Genomic DNA, 16,393 nt, shown 5'->3' with positions numbered 1-16,393 from the left:
AATAAGCATATATTTCTTTTGTAATTGAAGGGACCTACATTTTTTTTAAAAACCCGCAGTGTTTCCTTATTGGCTTGTTTTAAGAAGTGCAAATTCCTCTGTTGGGCTTGAAAGACCCCCATGGACAGCTTTTATCTCCCCTCTTTTCCCACCATACTCTCACAAGTCCAGTGGTTCTCAAAAGTGTGGGCCCTGAACAATTAGCATCAGCATCACTTAGATATTAGGAACACAAATTCTCAGGCTGCCATCCCAGACCTACTGGAATCAAACTCTGGGGATGGGGCTCAACAAAGAGTGCTTTTAGAAGTCCTACAGGTGGCTCTGATGCATGCTACAGTTTGGACCACTGTACTAACTTCCCTTCTCATTAGCTATAAATTTCCTGCTCCATCTAAGCCAGTGTACATGCTAGTGGTTCCCAAGCTTTTCTGTACATTGAAATCACCTAGTCATCTTAAAAAATACTAATCCTGGCTCACATCCCCCAGATACTCTTGATTTTATTGGTATAGGGTGTGACCTGGCCATTGGGACTTTTTAAATGCTCCTCAAGTGATTTTGTTATTCAAGGTTTGTCAGCCACAGTGCATACCTTTGCCTTTCACTCGGTCAGCCCTTCCACAGGAACTCCTCTCTCTTCACCTGTTGCTAATCTCTGCTTTTTTTCTTTCCTGAAAAACCCTGCCACAAAACACCCATTTTAGGAATTCTTTAATTATCCTCACCCACTCCATCAGACCACTCCTTTATGGTCCCAGGGATGTTTATGTAAACTGCTTTACAGATAGTCCCAAGTCTCACTAGGAGTTCATATTCCTAGTTGACAGCTCCTTGAAAACAGGAAGCTATTCTTCTTTTCCTTTTTTTTTTAAAATCTCTCCCAGCTCTGCTTCCTATTCAGCATTTATGGCTCCAGCAGTTACTAAGACAGAAGTATGACTATTCTGGAATACTCAGATAATTACTGTTGCTTCTTTAGGTTCTTTTCATTATATTTTAAGATGTTTCTTTAATTTTTATTTTATCCTAGCTGCAACAGATCAACTTCATGAGCCTAATGCAAATAGTAGGATCATCCTTTGCTAACCTCCCGGACGTACATCAACTTCTACAGCAGTCTCAGTCTGTGCATTTGGTGGGAAGCCAAGGATCAAACCCCACAAGAGGGAGTAATGATGTTGAAGACACCAGTAGAAATCTGAAGGAGAGATTTTTCGTTAAACCACAACCCATGGGAGAGTACACCAGAGAGCCTGGCAAGAACAGCCCACACTGCCATAAAGGAATTGTGCAATCTGATGAAAATAGTAATGGAAATTTACAGGTAATGCATTTTAAAATACCGTTAAAGTTGTCCTAGTAGTTCAGTTGTTGGTTATTTGAGTAAGTAACTTATTTAGTAATTATATTCCACCTCCTCCAAAACATATCGAACATCATTTAAAAAGTAGGAGTTCGTAATGTATTTTAATATTACATAATATTTTTTTCTCTTCCAGAATGTTCCACATAGGAATGTTCCTTTTTGTCAATTAGAAGGCCAAACCCAGAATAGAGGACTAACTCCAGCATCTCAGAGCTTACCAACCACTTCATTGTCTCCAGCCCCTGCTGGAAATACTCACCTCCACCTTTTGTCCACGTCTTCTGCCATTCTGAAGACACCTGAACTTATCCCCACTGCAAAAACTTTCAGACCTGGTGATGGTTTTCCTTTGCTCCAATTTCAGCCCAAGCCTGAATTTAAGCCCCTTTCCTTCCATACAGAAAGAGTTCCTCAAGTTCCCTTCAGTCCTCCGCCACAGCCAAGAGTGGCTTGGGGATTATCTGATTTCTTCCAGCCTCCTTTGCCAAAGAGAGCAATGGACACTACTTCAATGTCCCATTTGAATTTGAGCCAGTATAATACTGAAGCCATAAAAAAAGCAGTTGAGCAGAAGAAATGGGCAGAAACAATAATTACAGAAATTCCTAAGCATGTGAACTTGGATCAGTATGTTGGACAAGAAAACTTGACACCTCAGCAGGACTCTGCAACATTTATAAAACCAGAAAAACTGTTTGATGTTAAGCCCAGGCCCTTTGAGATATCTCCTCAGAATTCTTTTGGACTTCCATTATTGCACCTGCAACTTAAACCTCCTTCTGTATTTTCCTCTGCCTCAAGAGCATCAGTTACAGTTCCATCAATACCTATTAGAACTGTAGCAGAAGAAAGCAAATACCCAAGACTATCACTACTTCATTCATGTCTATCCCAAGAAAATAAGGTAATGATTTTTGCAGAGTGATACAAAAGCACAGTCCTGCCTTTTTCATACCATAAATATACACTCAGTGAAAAGCTCTTACACACTTCTTTTTTTTTTTTTTTTTTTTTGCGGTACGCGGGCCTCTCACTGTTGTGGCCTCTCCCGTTGCGGAGCACAGGCTCCAGATGCGCAGGCCCAGCGGCCATGGCTCACGGGCCCAGCCGCTCCGTGGCATGTGGGATCTTCCCGGACCGGGGCACGAACCCGTGTCCCCTGCATCGGCAGGCGGACTCTCAACCACTGAGCCATGAGGGAAGCCCACACACTTCTTTTTAAAGAAATAATGCTTCTGTTATTGAAAACAACATATAAAATTTGGTTTAAAATAATAATGGAGTACCTTAAAGGTTTTAGGTCTTTTTCGTGTATTAGTACCAGAGTTTTCTAGACTCTTTCAAAAAGATGTTTCTGAGATTCTGCTCAGAGAAGAAATAAGAAGTAAAATGACCAGTGTTCTTGTGTGTGTGTGTGTGTGTGTGTGTGTGTGTGTGTGTATGTGTGTATATCTGTCTGTCTGTCTAGAGAGAGAGCATTGTTTGGGGTTCCTAGCAATTGTGATATGATTCCCTTCAAATCTACTACAGGTTAAAATTGTTAAATTTAGACCCAGATCTGTAAGTAGTTTTACATATTAAAAAATTGTATCTTTTTAAAATACTTTAAACACAAAGATTAAATCTTTATAAACCCACCAAATCATCTTTAAAGTTGTAACCTTTGATTTATGAAATTAAGATTGTTTAGGTTCTAGTTTTGTAAGTCAGTATAGTTGAGTATTTGAGTAATTCATTCTCTGGTACACTTTTAAGATTTGAAAATGGTGCTGGGAAAAGAAATGGTCATTCCATAGAAAAAATACTTATCGTGCCTTCCTTTCTTCTGAACGTATTATGAACAAAAAAGAAAGCATTTTAAAGGAGTGGAAAAGTAGACATTTTGGGAAGGTTCTAAAGAAATATTTTTAATTAGAATAGTATAATGAACCCCCAAGTTACCATCACCCAGCATCAGTGGTTATCAACATACTGCTAATCTGTTCCATCCATAATCTCCACCCGTGTGCATCCTCCCTATTCCAAAGAATTTTAAATCAAAGCTAGACGTTATATAACTTCATTTATAATTTTAAGAAGGAAGATTTTTAATATGAAAAGGAAATGAAGAAAATGAGGACTTTTAACATAATTTCTGAAATAAAATGCCCAGTTGAAATTTTCGGGAAATGATTTCTAAAATCATTTGTACTTTAAGATCTGCGTACTCGTCTTACCAGTCCAAATCAGTTTGTTTTCTTTGATATGTTCTATTTCTTGCACGTCTTAGTTTAATTTAAACCAATGTGTTTCTCAGTTTTTTATTAACATATTGCCTAATTGAGGTTTGTAATTTTAAATTACTATGCTTTGTTTTTTTCTTATAGTACCAAAACCCACAACTTATTCCACTTGAAAACCTTATTGCATTTAAACAAATGCGACAAAAATTAACGCATAATTTATTTGAACAAGGCGGTCCTGGACACCTCCAGCTTCTACAAGTCAAAATAGAATCATCTGAATTGAGACAAGGAAAGGACAGTAAAAAAAGGCAAGTTTTAAGTGAAATTTTATTTGAGCATATACCTGCAAATGTACCTGCAAGTTTATTATTAGTGACAATAATATAGTTATAAGATGGAAGTTATCTGGTTCAACCTCCCAGCCTGACACAATTGCATATTCAGTTTCCTTGTCAAGTGTCATGCATTTGAACACATCTTGTGATGAGAAAAATTCCTATAATGTGAGAAACAAATACTATTATTTTTTACATTTTATTAAGGAATTCTTTCCTGGCATTCATAGGCTAGAGGTTTCTTTTTACATTTTTCTCTAACAGGATGAGCAGTCATCTTTTGCAGCACAAATATTTGATATCATGAAATCTTCCATATACTGTCCAATACACTGAAGTAACGTTTATTGTTATTCTTCTTACCATATCCTCCAGACTCTTACAGGAAGCAGTGATGTGAATTGTTTCAGGGCACTAAGAAATGCGCATGTAAAAAGCAAGGCTGTGACTTCTAATGAAGAGCATTTATAATGTTTTACTCATAATGGATGTTCAAAACATGTATTAACTGGTAGATTATTACTTAGTTTAGAAAATACTTTAAAAATTTCACATTTATCAGAACCTAAAATCTACTACCAGTGCTCTCTTTCCAGAAATGGTCTTTCCTTCCATCTTTTCCAGGTAAACCCTCTTCAAAGTAAGTTTTCCCCTTAACTTTTTGGGCTCTCCTTCCTCCTTGCTGGGATTTCCTCCTTGCTGAGGTGACTGAGTTTGCCTAACTTCTTCAGATAGGTGAATAGAGGTATCCAGTAGGGTTTCTGGGGCCAGCTTAGAATCTGCAGAAAAGAGAATTTGAAAATTACCTAAAAGGTGTAACTCTAACCTGGGACTCTAGTGACTAACACAGAAAAGTCAGTTCAGTAGTAGAGGAACTAGAAATAACTTTCATGGGTCCCTGACTTCTGCTTATATTTGCTTGTATTCTAGCAGAATATCTTGCTAATTTAATTAAATGGCACTGAAAATAATTTATTGACAAAATTTTGATAACTGTCCCACTGCATAGCATGATACAAATGAAAAACTGATGTTACTAAAATAGTAAAAATATATTTTACACTATTGTTTTTAATAGACAAAGACGACGAGCTGAAAGAGAGCTGCAAGAAAAAAGATCAGAGAAACTAAGGAGAAAACCAAGTGTGACTTTCCAACCAGAGGATTTCATCATTAATGATAATGATTCAGAAATAGTTATGAAGCCCAAGGTATAGAAAACCTATAATACATTCTTCCCTGGTCTGCATGTACGCAGAGTTTAGAATGTCTGTGGTTTATCTAGTCGTCTGATTGCTGGAAGCTTCTGATTGTGACTAGGAGAACCTTAACATCATTAAGCACATAAATCTCTGCTGCATCCCTCTGTGCAACAGTAGACAAACAGTTGTGAATGTGAACAGCAACTTGTTGGTAAATCAAAAACTGTAGTTTAGAGCATCTGCTTGTGTGACTTATATTTGAAATCAGTCTTCCTTTTTTCTATGACATCTTAATGCATATCATGTTATTTGGGTTTCTCCTATGATAGTTTCACCTAACTCTTTTAGGTGCCTCTAGGATTTCCCAAACATAGGTTTGTTATGCAACCTATATTTTATATCAGATCTTTGCGAACATTCCTTCTAAATTTGGTGACTATTTACCTGTATTTGCAACAAGAGTTTAAATAAACAGAAATAGTTTTGTTTACTTGAATCTTAGCACCCTTTTTTCAGTAAGTCCTCAAGAACATGTCTAGAGGCACTTAGTAAAATGTTGAGTCCATGAACAGTTTTGATATTATTTGTGAGTTAAAGCTAGTCTTGCAGGAGAGAATTGCATATTGTAATTTAGTAACTGCATTAAATTGGTAATCCTCTTTTTTATTGTTTGACTTGTGAATTTCGTAAGTATCTTTGTGGAGTTACTTTGATAGAGTAAATAATTTGATAGAATAAATATTTCTAGAATTAAAGGATTTTAAACTATACCTAAAAAATCAACATTTCTCATAGCTATTGAATATTTTTTTTCAAAATAATGACTGTCTTTGAGTTAATCATAACTTGATCATTTGGGGATTCATTTAGGAGCAACAAGAACATCATGGTTCCCAGCCTTTGGAAGACTTTGACATTCCTTTTGGTATGTATATGCATGATTAATGTCACATCTCCATTCAGAGTTAAAATCAGCTTTCTAAAAATATGTAGATACCTACCCACTTCCCAGGGATACTGGGAAAAGCAGAAATGTTTACGTAAGTGTTGTATGTTGTAAGCACTGTTAAAATGTTAGTTATGATATATGAAAAAAATATAAAAATAAAAATATGTAGATAAAAATGAGACCAAATTGCTTTCATGTTATCTTTGACAGGATGGTGTTTATGTGTGTATGTATGTATATGTGTTTGTTTTGATGTGTTATCCGTTAGAGCAGTGGTTGACAAAGTATGGCCCACAGACCAGATCTGGATTACACCTGCTTTTGTGAATCGAGTTTTATTGAAACACAGGCATGCCCATTTATTTACACATTGTCTATGACAGCTTTCACATTGCAGCAGGTTCCATTTGTTGCAAAAGGGACCATATGGTTCACAAAGCCTAAAATATTTATCATCTGGCCCTTTACAGAGTTTACCAACCCCTATAGTAGAGCAATGCAATTAATTAGAATCTCAAATAAGATACTGATATATAAGGCCTAAAAGGAAATTATTGGAGAACACGCCTGGAGTCAAGTTAATCATAGAAAATACATGTACATTAAAGTAAAGGAATCAGTTCAGAAAAAAGAACTTGTTTATAGATAGTAAATTCTTTTCTTTCTTGAATTGGTCAATTCATTTCTTGCCACTGAATGTACATGTTCTCCAGCCTTTCTCTTCAGTATTTTTCACACATATACACACAAACACTCTTGTGCCTCTGCAACCATTCACTCTCATGACTTCAGCTCTTAAATTTTTTTGGTGACATTCAAATATACATCTTCCCCCTCTTTCTTTTCTACTTTCCCCTTAAATTCAACATGTTCACGGGAGTTCTTTGGTGGCCTAGTGGTTAGGATTCTGGGCTTTCACTGTGGTGGCCCTGGGTTCAATTCCTTGTCGGGAAACTGAGATCCCACAAGCTGCATGGCGTGGCCAAAACAAAAACAAAAAAAACATGTCCACATTTTTTTTTTTTTTTTTTGTGGTATGCGGGCCTCTCACTGCTGGGACCTCTCCCGTTGCGGAGCACAGGCTCTGGACGCACAGGCTCAGCGGCCATGACTCACGGGCCCAGCCGCTCCGCGGCATGTGGGATCCTCCCGGACCAGGGCACGAACCCGTGTCCCCTGCATCGGCAGGCGGACTCTCAACCACTGCGCCACCAGGGAAGCCCAATGTCCACATTTTAAACTGGCATTTTCCCATTAGTGATATCACCACTCATTTGATTGGACAAGATTTTTACCTTGGAAGTCACCCCTGATTTATCCCTCACATCTGTTACCCCATTCCTTCACATAATCCTTGGCCTGGTGCTCCCTCCCTTTTTTGGTGCCACGACCCAGCATCAGGCCTCTGCGTGCTGAGCAGTTGTCTCCTCACTGACCTGCTTAGCTTCTGTTTCTCAGCTGCTTAATCTGTCTGGTGTTCTTCTTTTCCACGCACTTGTCTTAAAACCATTTTCTTTTTCATTCTTGATAACATTCTTTCTCTTCACAAAGGTGGTACATATTCACTGGAGAAGATTTAGAAAATGCAAGTAGAAAATAAGACCAATATTAAAATCTCCAATAATCCTTCTGTCTAGAGATAACCAGTGTTAATATTCTTCTAGAGTTTATTTTCTGAGTATCCCTACTCTCTATATATCTATAAATTATATATGTGTGTGTGTATATATATATATTTATATATAAAAAGAATACCTCCTCTACTTGTTTATAACTTACTTGTTTTTACATACTAGTATTAAGGTATATATCTTCCCACTTTACTAGATATTCTTCTACAATGTCATTTAAAATGACTGCGTAGTACTCCAGTGAATGTATATTGTGTCATTCCAAACAACAACAGTTCTCCAATTCTGTGACATCTACTGGGTGTCCTATAATTCAATTTCATTCTAACACTAATAACCTAGAGTTAGCACAGACCCCAGAGGTTAAGGAATCAGTCCCAAAAGGCTCCCTATTTCCTTTAGACACCAGCTGCAAATGGGGTCCCCCAACACCTGCATTTTTGTCTGGTCAAATATAAATTCAGGGATTCCCATGACACCCCCGCCCCCTACCAGCAGGTTTACTAATTCTCTAGAACAACTCTAGAACTCACAAAAGCACTTTATTTGTGGTTACAGTTTCATTATAAAGGATACAACTCAGGAACAGCCAAAGGGGAGAGATGCATAGGGCAAGGTATGGGGTTTGAGGACACAGAGCTCCCACACCCTTTCTGGGTGCACCAATTCCCAGCACATCCACTTAATCATCAACCTAGAAGCCCCCTTAGCCTCGTTGTCTCAGGGTTTTTACTGAAATTTCATTACATAGGCATGATTGATTACATCATTGGCCATTGGTGATTGAACTCCAGCTGCTCTCCCTTCCGTGGAGGTGGGAGTAAGGCGGGGCTGATAGTTGGTTCCTCTGGTGACCAGCACCCATCCAGAAACTATCTAGGGGCCTGCCAGGAGTCATTAGCCTAAACTCAGATATGATCAAAAGGGGCTCATCATGAATAACAAAACATACTCCTACCACTCAGGAAAATCCAAGGGTGTAAGGAGTTTTGTTCCTGGAACCAAGGACAAAGACCAAATATAAATATTTTTTATTATACTACCAAGTGCCATCATTGATACTCTTTTATTCTACTTAGACTCCCTGGGTACTCTCCCAGGAATATCCACATCAAAACCTAAACTCCCATAATAGTCTTTGGACTTTGATTCTACTTCCTGCTGAATGTTTCCTCCAGGGTGGAAATTACCTCAGGTACAGCATGTGCAGTCTGAATTCATTATCCCTTCCCTACCAACTGGTTTGTTCTTCTGTGTTCTCTATCTCCATTTGTGTCACTACCAACTTAACATCAAAACACACATTATTCTGAGTTCTGCTTTCCCCTTCCCCCTCTCAACCAGTCAGTAGCCAGTTCTTGCCTGTTTTACTATCGTTGTAATTCTAAAATTTATCCTCTCTCCTCTATTCCTCACCATTACTAGGTACTTATTTGAACTGCTGCAGCAGCCTCATCTATCTGATTGCCTTACTTTAATTTTATCCACTCAAATTTATTTTCCACACACTGGCTGGGGTGGTTTCTCTGGAACATCAGTCTGACCATATCATTTGCCTGCTCAACAACTTCTACTGGATCTTCATCAGTCAGAAGAATAGGTTTCTAGCCTGGGCATACAGAGTCCTTCACAATTTTGGTTTTAATTCTACTGAGCTGGCTGTGAGGGTCAACTTAGATACCACTTCACTCAGAAAGTCCATTTTGGTAACATCTTGACACTGAATTCCTCACCTCCCTTGAGTTAGGTACTCTGCTTCTGGGCTCCTGGTAATATATTGGCTTCTCAATGATTGCTTCCAATGTTTTGTTGTTATATTTAAGAAAAACTCCAGGATAATGTTAATACTTCAGCTGGATTGCATTTCATGGCCTCTGTAAAAAAGAAAGTTAAAGGATGTCAGGATGCAAGTACAAATACAGACCCAGGTAAAATGCTATTTCACTTTAATTTTTAAAATTCATTACATTTTGTAATATTTAATATATCTCAACTTTTTTTTCAAAACAGTGATTTAAAGGGAATTTAAAATTATGTGATAGGGACTTCCCTGGCGGTCCAGTGGTTAAGACTCCACGCTACCAATGCAGGGGGCCTGTGTTCAATCCCTGGTCATGGGACTAAATCCCGAATGCCTCAACTGAGAGATCCTGCATGCCACAACTAAAGATCCCTCATTCCTCAACTAAAGATCCTGCATGCTGTAACTAAAGGTCCCGCACATGGCAATGAAGATTCCGCATGGCGCAACTAAGACCCAGCGCAGCCAAATAAATAAATATTTAAGTAAAAAATAAATGAATAAAATTATGTGATATTAGTTACTCATCCCAGCTTCTTGTCCCCAGCCCTGGTATATACTTTACACATTTTAAACTAAAATTAAATTTTAAATTGAATTTATGGTAACTTTATTAAAACGTAATAGGTATTTGTTTAAAAATGCCATGGACTACATCCTAAATCAGTAGAAATAATATATATTCTAAAATTTTTTATTTTTTGGCTGCGCCATGCGTCATGTAGGATCTTAGTTCCCTGACCAAGGATTGAACCGCACCCACTGCATTGGAAGAGCGGAGTCTTAACCACTGGACCGCCAGGGAAGTCCTGGTAGAAATAACATTTTGAATTTGGGTTCTCTGTGCCATAATTGACTTTACTAGAATTTTATGCCTAAGATTGAGAGGCCTGAAGCCGTGGCTACTGAAGTTGAGTTAGGAAGAGAAGGACTAGATTGGGTTTAGTGTGGGAAGAATATATGTAACTGTGTCCAAAAATAGAGGAAATAAATGTTGGAGGAGCTATTATTTGGAATTTTGCCTGACAGACTTCTTCATTAATGTAATGAATGAATGTATTAGGTGGTTTCCAGTATTTTTCTCCTATGAATGATGCTTCAGTGAGTAACTTCTTGCATAGAGCCTTTTTTGTTGTCGTTGTTCATCACTATGATTTAGCTAACTCTTTTACCCTTTACCAATCCAGTAGATTAAAGAAAAAGGCCTCTAACTGTTATTTTAATTTTTATTTCTTTCTGAATGAGGTTGAGCATGTACAAGTTTTTTTTTAATAAGATTTTTTTGATGCAAATGGTGAGTGCGCATTTGAGAAACATTCTTAAATGTATCTTTGAGAAAGCCTAGGAGGTACTTGACTGCTCTGTAGTCTTCTAAAGTCAGCAGCCTATTTGCTAGAAGTTTGTTATTCATTCAGGTGATCAGGCCCAGGATATAAATAATAATAAAATCTAAAATTATCATATTAATTAAAAAATTAAATTCTTAAGCTGTCTACTTTTCTACCACGTTTTATACACAATATGTAAAAATCTGCACTTGTATATTTAATTTTTTCTGTGCTTGTGAAATCCTTTTTCTGTTTTCTCTTTTTGTCCCAAATCTCCTAATTGACTACAAGATAAAGATGCTGGTTCTCAAGAAGTTGTTTCTGAATGTCATAAAAATCAGCAAATCATTTCTTCCTCATCAGGTGTGATTTCTTTCTTTTTTTTTCTGAGAACACCATGACTAGTTAAAGGTTATGTCTGCGTGACGGCTGAAACAGGAGTTACCGACCCGCATAAAAAAAAAGCAGTTAAACCAATCAATTGATTTAATAGAGATAGAATGATAATTTAAGTATTTTCACTTTCTTTTTTTCTAGTTTTTTAAAAAATTTATTTATTTTATTCATTTATTTTTGGCTGCATTGGGTCTTCGTTGCTGCACACGGGCTCTCTCTAGTTGCGGCAAGCAGGGGCTACTCTTCGTTGCAGTGCGTCGGGTTCTCATTGCGGTGGCTTCTCTTGTTGCAGAGCATGGGCTCTTGGCACGCGGGCTTCAGTTGTTGTAGCACGTGGGCTCAGTAGTTGTGGCTTGTGGGCTCTAGAGCGCAGGCTCAGCAGTTGTGGCGCATGGGCTTAGTTGCTCCACGGCATAGGGGGATCTTCCTGGACCAGGACTCGAACCTGTCTGCGTCCCCTGCATTGGCAGGTGGATTCTTAACCACTGTGCCACCAGGGAAGCCCTTTTTTTCTAGTTTTTTGGTTGTCACGTGGTTTAAATTCAAGCCTTGGTGCCAAGTTTCCAGTACTCAGTATTGCAACGAGTTATATTTTGCTTGTGAAATTTGAAAGTAATGTTCTATTAAAAATGCAATGCTAGGGGAAAAAAATACAATGCTAGGAAATAAGATTAGAGTTGTAGGACAAAAGTCACAGAGTTAGACTGCTGACTTATTGTGACAGGCTTCTATATTGTTTTGGATAAGAAGCTAATGGCTTTTGTAAAATTAAGATATTAAACATTTTAAGTGGTAAAATTTAGCTATGGACTTTATATATACTAAGAACTACTGAATTGTACATTTTTAAAGGAGGTGAATTACATCTCCATAAAGCTGGTTAAACAAGCGAACAAGCAACAAGAAACAGTGTGGAAAGTAAAAAAATTAATTAGTTATGATTAATTTCCTAAAGCCTGGTTTTATTGAAATTTTAAACAAGCAAAACTGACTTAATATATCTGAAATTGAAAAATGAAATTATAGCATGTTCTTGGTATGACTTAGATATTTCATTATTCTTGTGAGCCATTCATATGAGAAAAGCAATAGTCAATATGCATCAATTCTGAATTATTCTAGAGTAATTTGCCCTTAGAATAGAATACAATTTGCTTTAATTTATTTATACCTATGAAACTTCTACTTAGATTTTCAACAAATATCCTTTTTTTTTTTTTTGGTTGTGTTGTGTCTTCGTTGCTGTGCGCAGGCTTTCTCTAGTTGCAGCGAGCAGGGGCTACTTTTTGTTGTGGTGTGCAGCCTTCTCACTGCAGTGGCTTCTCTTGTTGCAGAGCACGGTCCCTAGGGCACGTGGGCGTCAGTAGCTGCAGTGTGTGGGCTCAGTAGTTGCGGCACGCAGGCTCTAGGGTGCGCGGGCTTCAGTAGTTGTGGTACGCATGCTCAGTAGTTGTGGCTCGCGGACTCTAGAGCACAGGCTCAGTAATTGTGGTGCACGGGCTTAGTTGCTCCGCAGCATGTGGGATCTTCCTGGACCAGGGATTGAACCCGTGTTCCCTGCATTGGCAGGTGGATTCTTAACCACTGTGCCACCAGGGAAGTCCGTCCAACAAATGTCTTTAATGTTGTTTGTTGCTAACTTTTTCTTACCAAGTTAATGACATAGAGCTATTTACAGATTTTTTTACTATCCTGATTTTTCTTATTTTTAGAACATGAATCTTTCAATGTTCCTCAACTTTTGGCACCAGATGTATATCTGAATCTCAAACTTTCCACTGAAATATCAGAGAAACCTCTGTCACCTTCATCAAGTGAAACGGTACTAAATTTGGAAGTTTTAATAAGAAGTTTTAATAATACCTTTGTGCTAAATTTTATTATGGTCATCTGCATTATTCAGTTGTATAGGTGAAATGAGGCCAAAAATCTCATCTACATAGATTTGTTGGAAAGGTCAAAAATTAGTTTAAAATTTAAATATTGTGCCCCCAAATACTGTAAACCAAAACCATCACACATACTTCCTGAAGTTTGCCCTAAGTTAGGCTTATATAAGCTCTTCTTGCCTTGAGAATTAAACCTTTTTGGGGCAGGGGTAGGGTAGAGTGGCCGTACTAGAAGTGAAAAGAATGTAACCCTCTTTGATTTTGTGTGTTTTGGTTCAGATTGGGCACACTTACATAAATGTGATTGACATTGAAGCTGATGATCTACACAAATTACCTGTTAGAGAAGAGCCTTCAGATGATAATAGTATCAAACAGCAAAGCGATCGTCTAGAAGTCCCATCTTCTGCAGAACTACATTACATGGCAGCTTCAGTTACTAATGCTCTTCCCCTGCACAATTTTAAGGGTCAAGGTAATAATTTTTTCTACTTTTAAAATAAATTTAAAACATTTTGAAAAATTCTTTAATATAGCATTGTTACCCCTACTTATGTCTCTTAGCTCTCCTCCTCCAAATCCACTGTAATTTTATTTTATTTATTTTTTTAATAAACGTATTTATTGATTGATTGATTGATTTTTGGCTGTGTTGGATCTTTGTTGCTACGTACGGGCCTCCTCTAGTTGTGGCGAGCGGGAGCGACTGTTCGTTGCAGTGTGTGGGCTTCTCACTGCAGTGGTCTCTCTTGTTGCAGAGCACGGGTTCCAGGCACGTGGGCTCAGTAGTTGTGGCTTGCGGGCTCTAGAGCACAGGCTAAGTAGCTGTGGCACATGGGCCCAGTTGCTCCGTGGCATGTGGGAACTTCCTGGACCAGGGCTCGAGCCCATGTCCCCTGCATTGGCAGGTGGATTCTCAACCACTGTGCCACCAGGGAAGTCCAAATTCACTGTAATTTTAGATGTTTATATTCACATTTAGAAATGTTCTATTAATCTTTTAAATACCTTGTTTATAAGTTTAGAATCAATCTTTTTATGCCTTTCTTTTCTTGATAGAATCTGGCAATTCTGCTATGGATTTATTGTTTAAACCTGCAGAAGTGTCTCCAACCTTTCTGGATGGAAGAAGCTGGAGAGCAGGCATTCCAGAAGTGAAGGAGCCTTGCATCACCTCACCTCCACCATCAGACATACAGCAGGACAAAGGTGAATGCCCTAGATTTATAGCATAACTTTCCCCTTTCTCTGAATTACCATTATATTAGAAATAAGCACTAAAACTTGGTCACTGCAGAGGAAACCAGAAAAAGGGTTTTTCCCTTGCTAAGGAGAGTAGGAGCAGATAGGTAAATGAGATAGAGTCATGGTTCCAAGCCTGGGACCCAGGGATATTGTGCAAGGAAACTACAGATCTGTTTGTGCATATGTCTTTTCTCAATTAATGAGGCTAAAAATAAATATCCTGTGGAATTTCATGAGTGTTTTGGTGTTAAAAAGGAATTCTCATATTTTAGAAGGTGGGAAGTTCTAGAATAGCACATAGAAAATACACAGGCTTGGTAGCCAATAGTACTTTATTAGTAAAATATTCAGTTTTATAGTCATAAATCAGGTTGCATTACTGTAAAATATTTGCAAGATTTAGAAGAATGTTTCTCCAAAACCTAAACTTATTACATGCTGTGAATCATTAGGTTAATCTAGTATGTAATCAGACTTCCTGCAGCAGAGACCTAATGCCTCTTCTGGCTTCCACATCTGTTGGGAGGAATGGACCTATCCTTGTGGTCATCAGATGCTTGGGTGCAAAGTCCGGCGCTGCCTTTTCATTGTGCATCAACAGCAGACACTCAGGAGATGTGAGGAGCAAGGAAGGGATGGGTAGCAGGGAAACTTCACCTTAGGATGTGTTAGAGCATGTGTATTACAGCTGTGTATACAATAAGTACCAGCATTTCAGATTTTGAAGGCTTTGTCCTCTCTCTCCCCTGCCATGGGACTGCTAGGTGCATGGGTAGTGGAGGGAGGATGTCTGAAGCTGACAGTCTTTCAGGCCGGGGAAGTGTGTGGGGAAATGAAAAGACCTTGGCTTTTATCAGTAGATTCAAATAGAGCAGACCTGGCTTTCAGTCTCAGCCCTGTTACTTAATAGCTTGGAGACTTTTTGCAGGTAATTAACTTTATCTGATCCTCACTTGTATCTCTGTAGGATACAACCTCATAGGGTTGTCATGAGGGTTGCATCTAGCCAAATGCCTGTGACTACTTAAGTACCCTGTTAGTTTCCCTTCATTTTCACGCCAACTTGACTTTTGAACTTCTGACAAACTAGAACCGGACTGATCTCCCTGTGACCTCAGAATATCTTAGGACAGCATTTAAAATGACTATAAGCTACAGGTTAATTTCCTCCATCAGTGAGATCAAGTCTGTATTCAACCTTTTGGAAGATCCTTCTCTGAGGAGATCGGTCATGAAAATATGTCAGTGGACCCTTCTACTATTACTAAAGAGAACTTAAAAATGCCAATTTAAAAGGAAGAGTTTTATATTGTGAAATTAAATTCCATCATGATATACATAGTGTACTTTAAAGAGTCAGAATATAGTCACAGTAGAGTTGAGTGGGATTTGTATTATAAGAAAAGGCTGGGAGAAGGGAGGGACAGGGTTCTTAGGTATTTAAAACAAAAGCAAAAGCCAAACAAACAATACATTTCTGTTTTAGTGAGACCTCACCATTCTGAATGACAGTAGCTTACTATTTTAGAAACCATCTCCAACAGGAATACTATCAGTAACAGCAAGCAGAGCTTTGCTAGGCAGAGGGAGAGCATTGCAGGGTCAGTGGAACTCAGTATTTTAAATCACCTCCTAAGTGATTTTTTTTCAGTTAGTCAGTGAGAGTGGAACAGTTTCTCCATAGGAAGGGAAACTAGTTTCATTATGTATGTAAGCCATTCCAGATTTTGAGCACATCCATCTCTTTTTTGCTGTATATTCTACTTGAAGTTTGCACACCAGATTCTTTCCTGCGTGAATAAGGGAGATACTGCAGGCTGCCAAGAAACAAGAAGGATAGGTGGCAAAGTACTGTGAGAGTCAAGCTCAAAAAAGGGTAGGGCCAAAACAGGTAGGGAAAGATTATGTGACTGGCATTGCCAACACTGGAATTTACCTTTATCTTCTCATGGGAAGCTTCTCCTTAGACTGGGACTGAAATATAATCACTACTTAACATTTGTTTAGTAGTTCACAGTTTTCA

At 38.2% G+C, this 16,393-nt stretch overlaps 1 protein-coding gene across 12 annotated transcripts in view; it reads left to right on the top strand.

The window, feature by feature from the left end:
* CPLANE1 (ciliogenesis and planar polarity effector 1) overlaps positions 1–16,393 on the top strand; it is a 127,263-nt gene that overhangs the window by 56,828 nt on the left and 54,042 nt on the right. For 11 of the 12 annotated variants that reach the window (XR_003792726.1, XR_003792727.1, XR_003792725.1 and 8 more), the window contains 10 exons: positions 1,034–1,327; positions 1,503–2,273; positions 3,736–3,902; positions 5,008–5,140; positions 6,002–6,056; positions 9,535–9,639; positions 11,132–11,203; positions 12,949–13,058; positions 13,405–13,600; positions 14,185–14,334. Coding sequence is in view for 9 of the 12 variants with exons in the window: in XM_029217388.1 (XP_029073221.1) it covers positions 1,034–1,327; positions 1,503–2,273; positions 3,736–3,902; positions 5,008–5,140; positions 6,002–6,056; positions 9,535–9,639; positions 11,132–11,203; positions 12,949–13,058; positions 13,405–13,600; positions 14,185–14,334 (2,053 nt within the window). In the remaining 3 variants the exon portion in view is untranslated. The remainder of the gene's footprint in view (positions 1–1,033; positions 1,328–1,502; positions 2,274–3,735; positions 3,903–5,007; positions 5,141–6,001; positions 6,057–9,534; positions 9,640–11,131; positions 11,204–12,948; positions 13,059–13,404; positions 13,601–14,184; positions 14,335–16,393) is intronic. The other variant, XM_029217383.1, reaches the window with a different exon arrangement.

This window comes from Monodon monoceros, unplaced genomic scaffold, assembly GCF_005190385.1.
Source record: "Monodon monoceros isolate NGI ecotype Baffin Bay Population unplaced genomic scaffold, NGI_Narwhal_1 Super_Scaffold_12, whole genome shotgun sequence".
Lineage (NCBI taxonomy): Eukaryota > Metazoa > Chordata > Mammalia > Artiodactyla > Monodontidae > Monodon > Monodon monoceros.
Note: the sequence above shows the minus strand (reverse complement) of the source record. Positions and strands in the feature narration are given on the sequence as shown.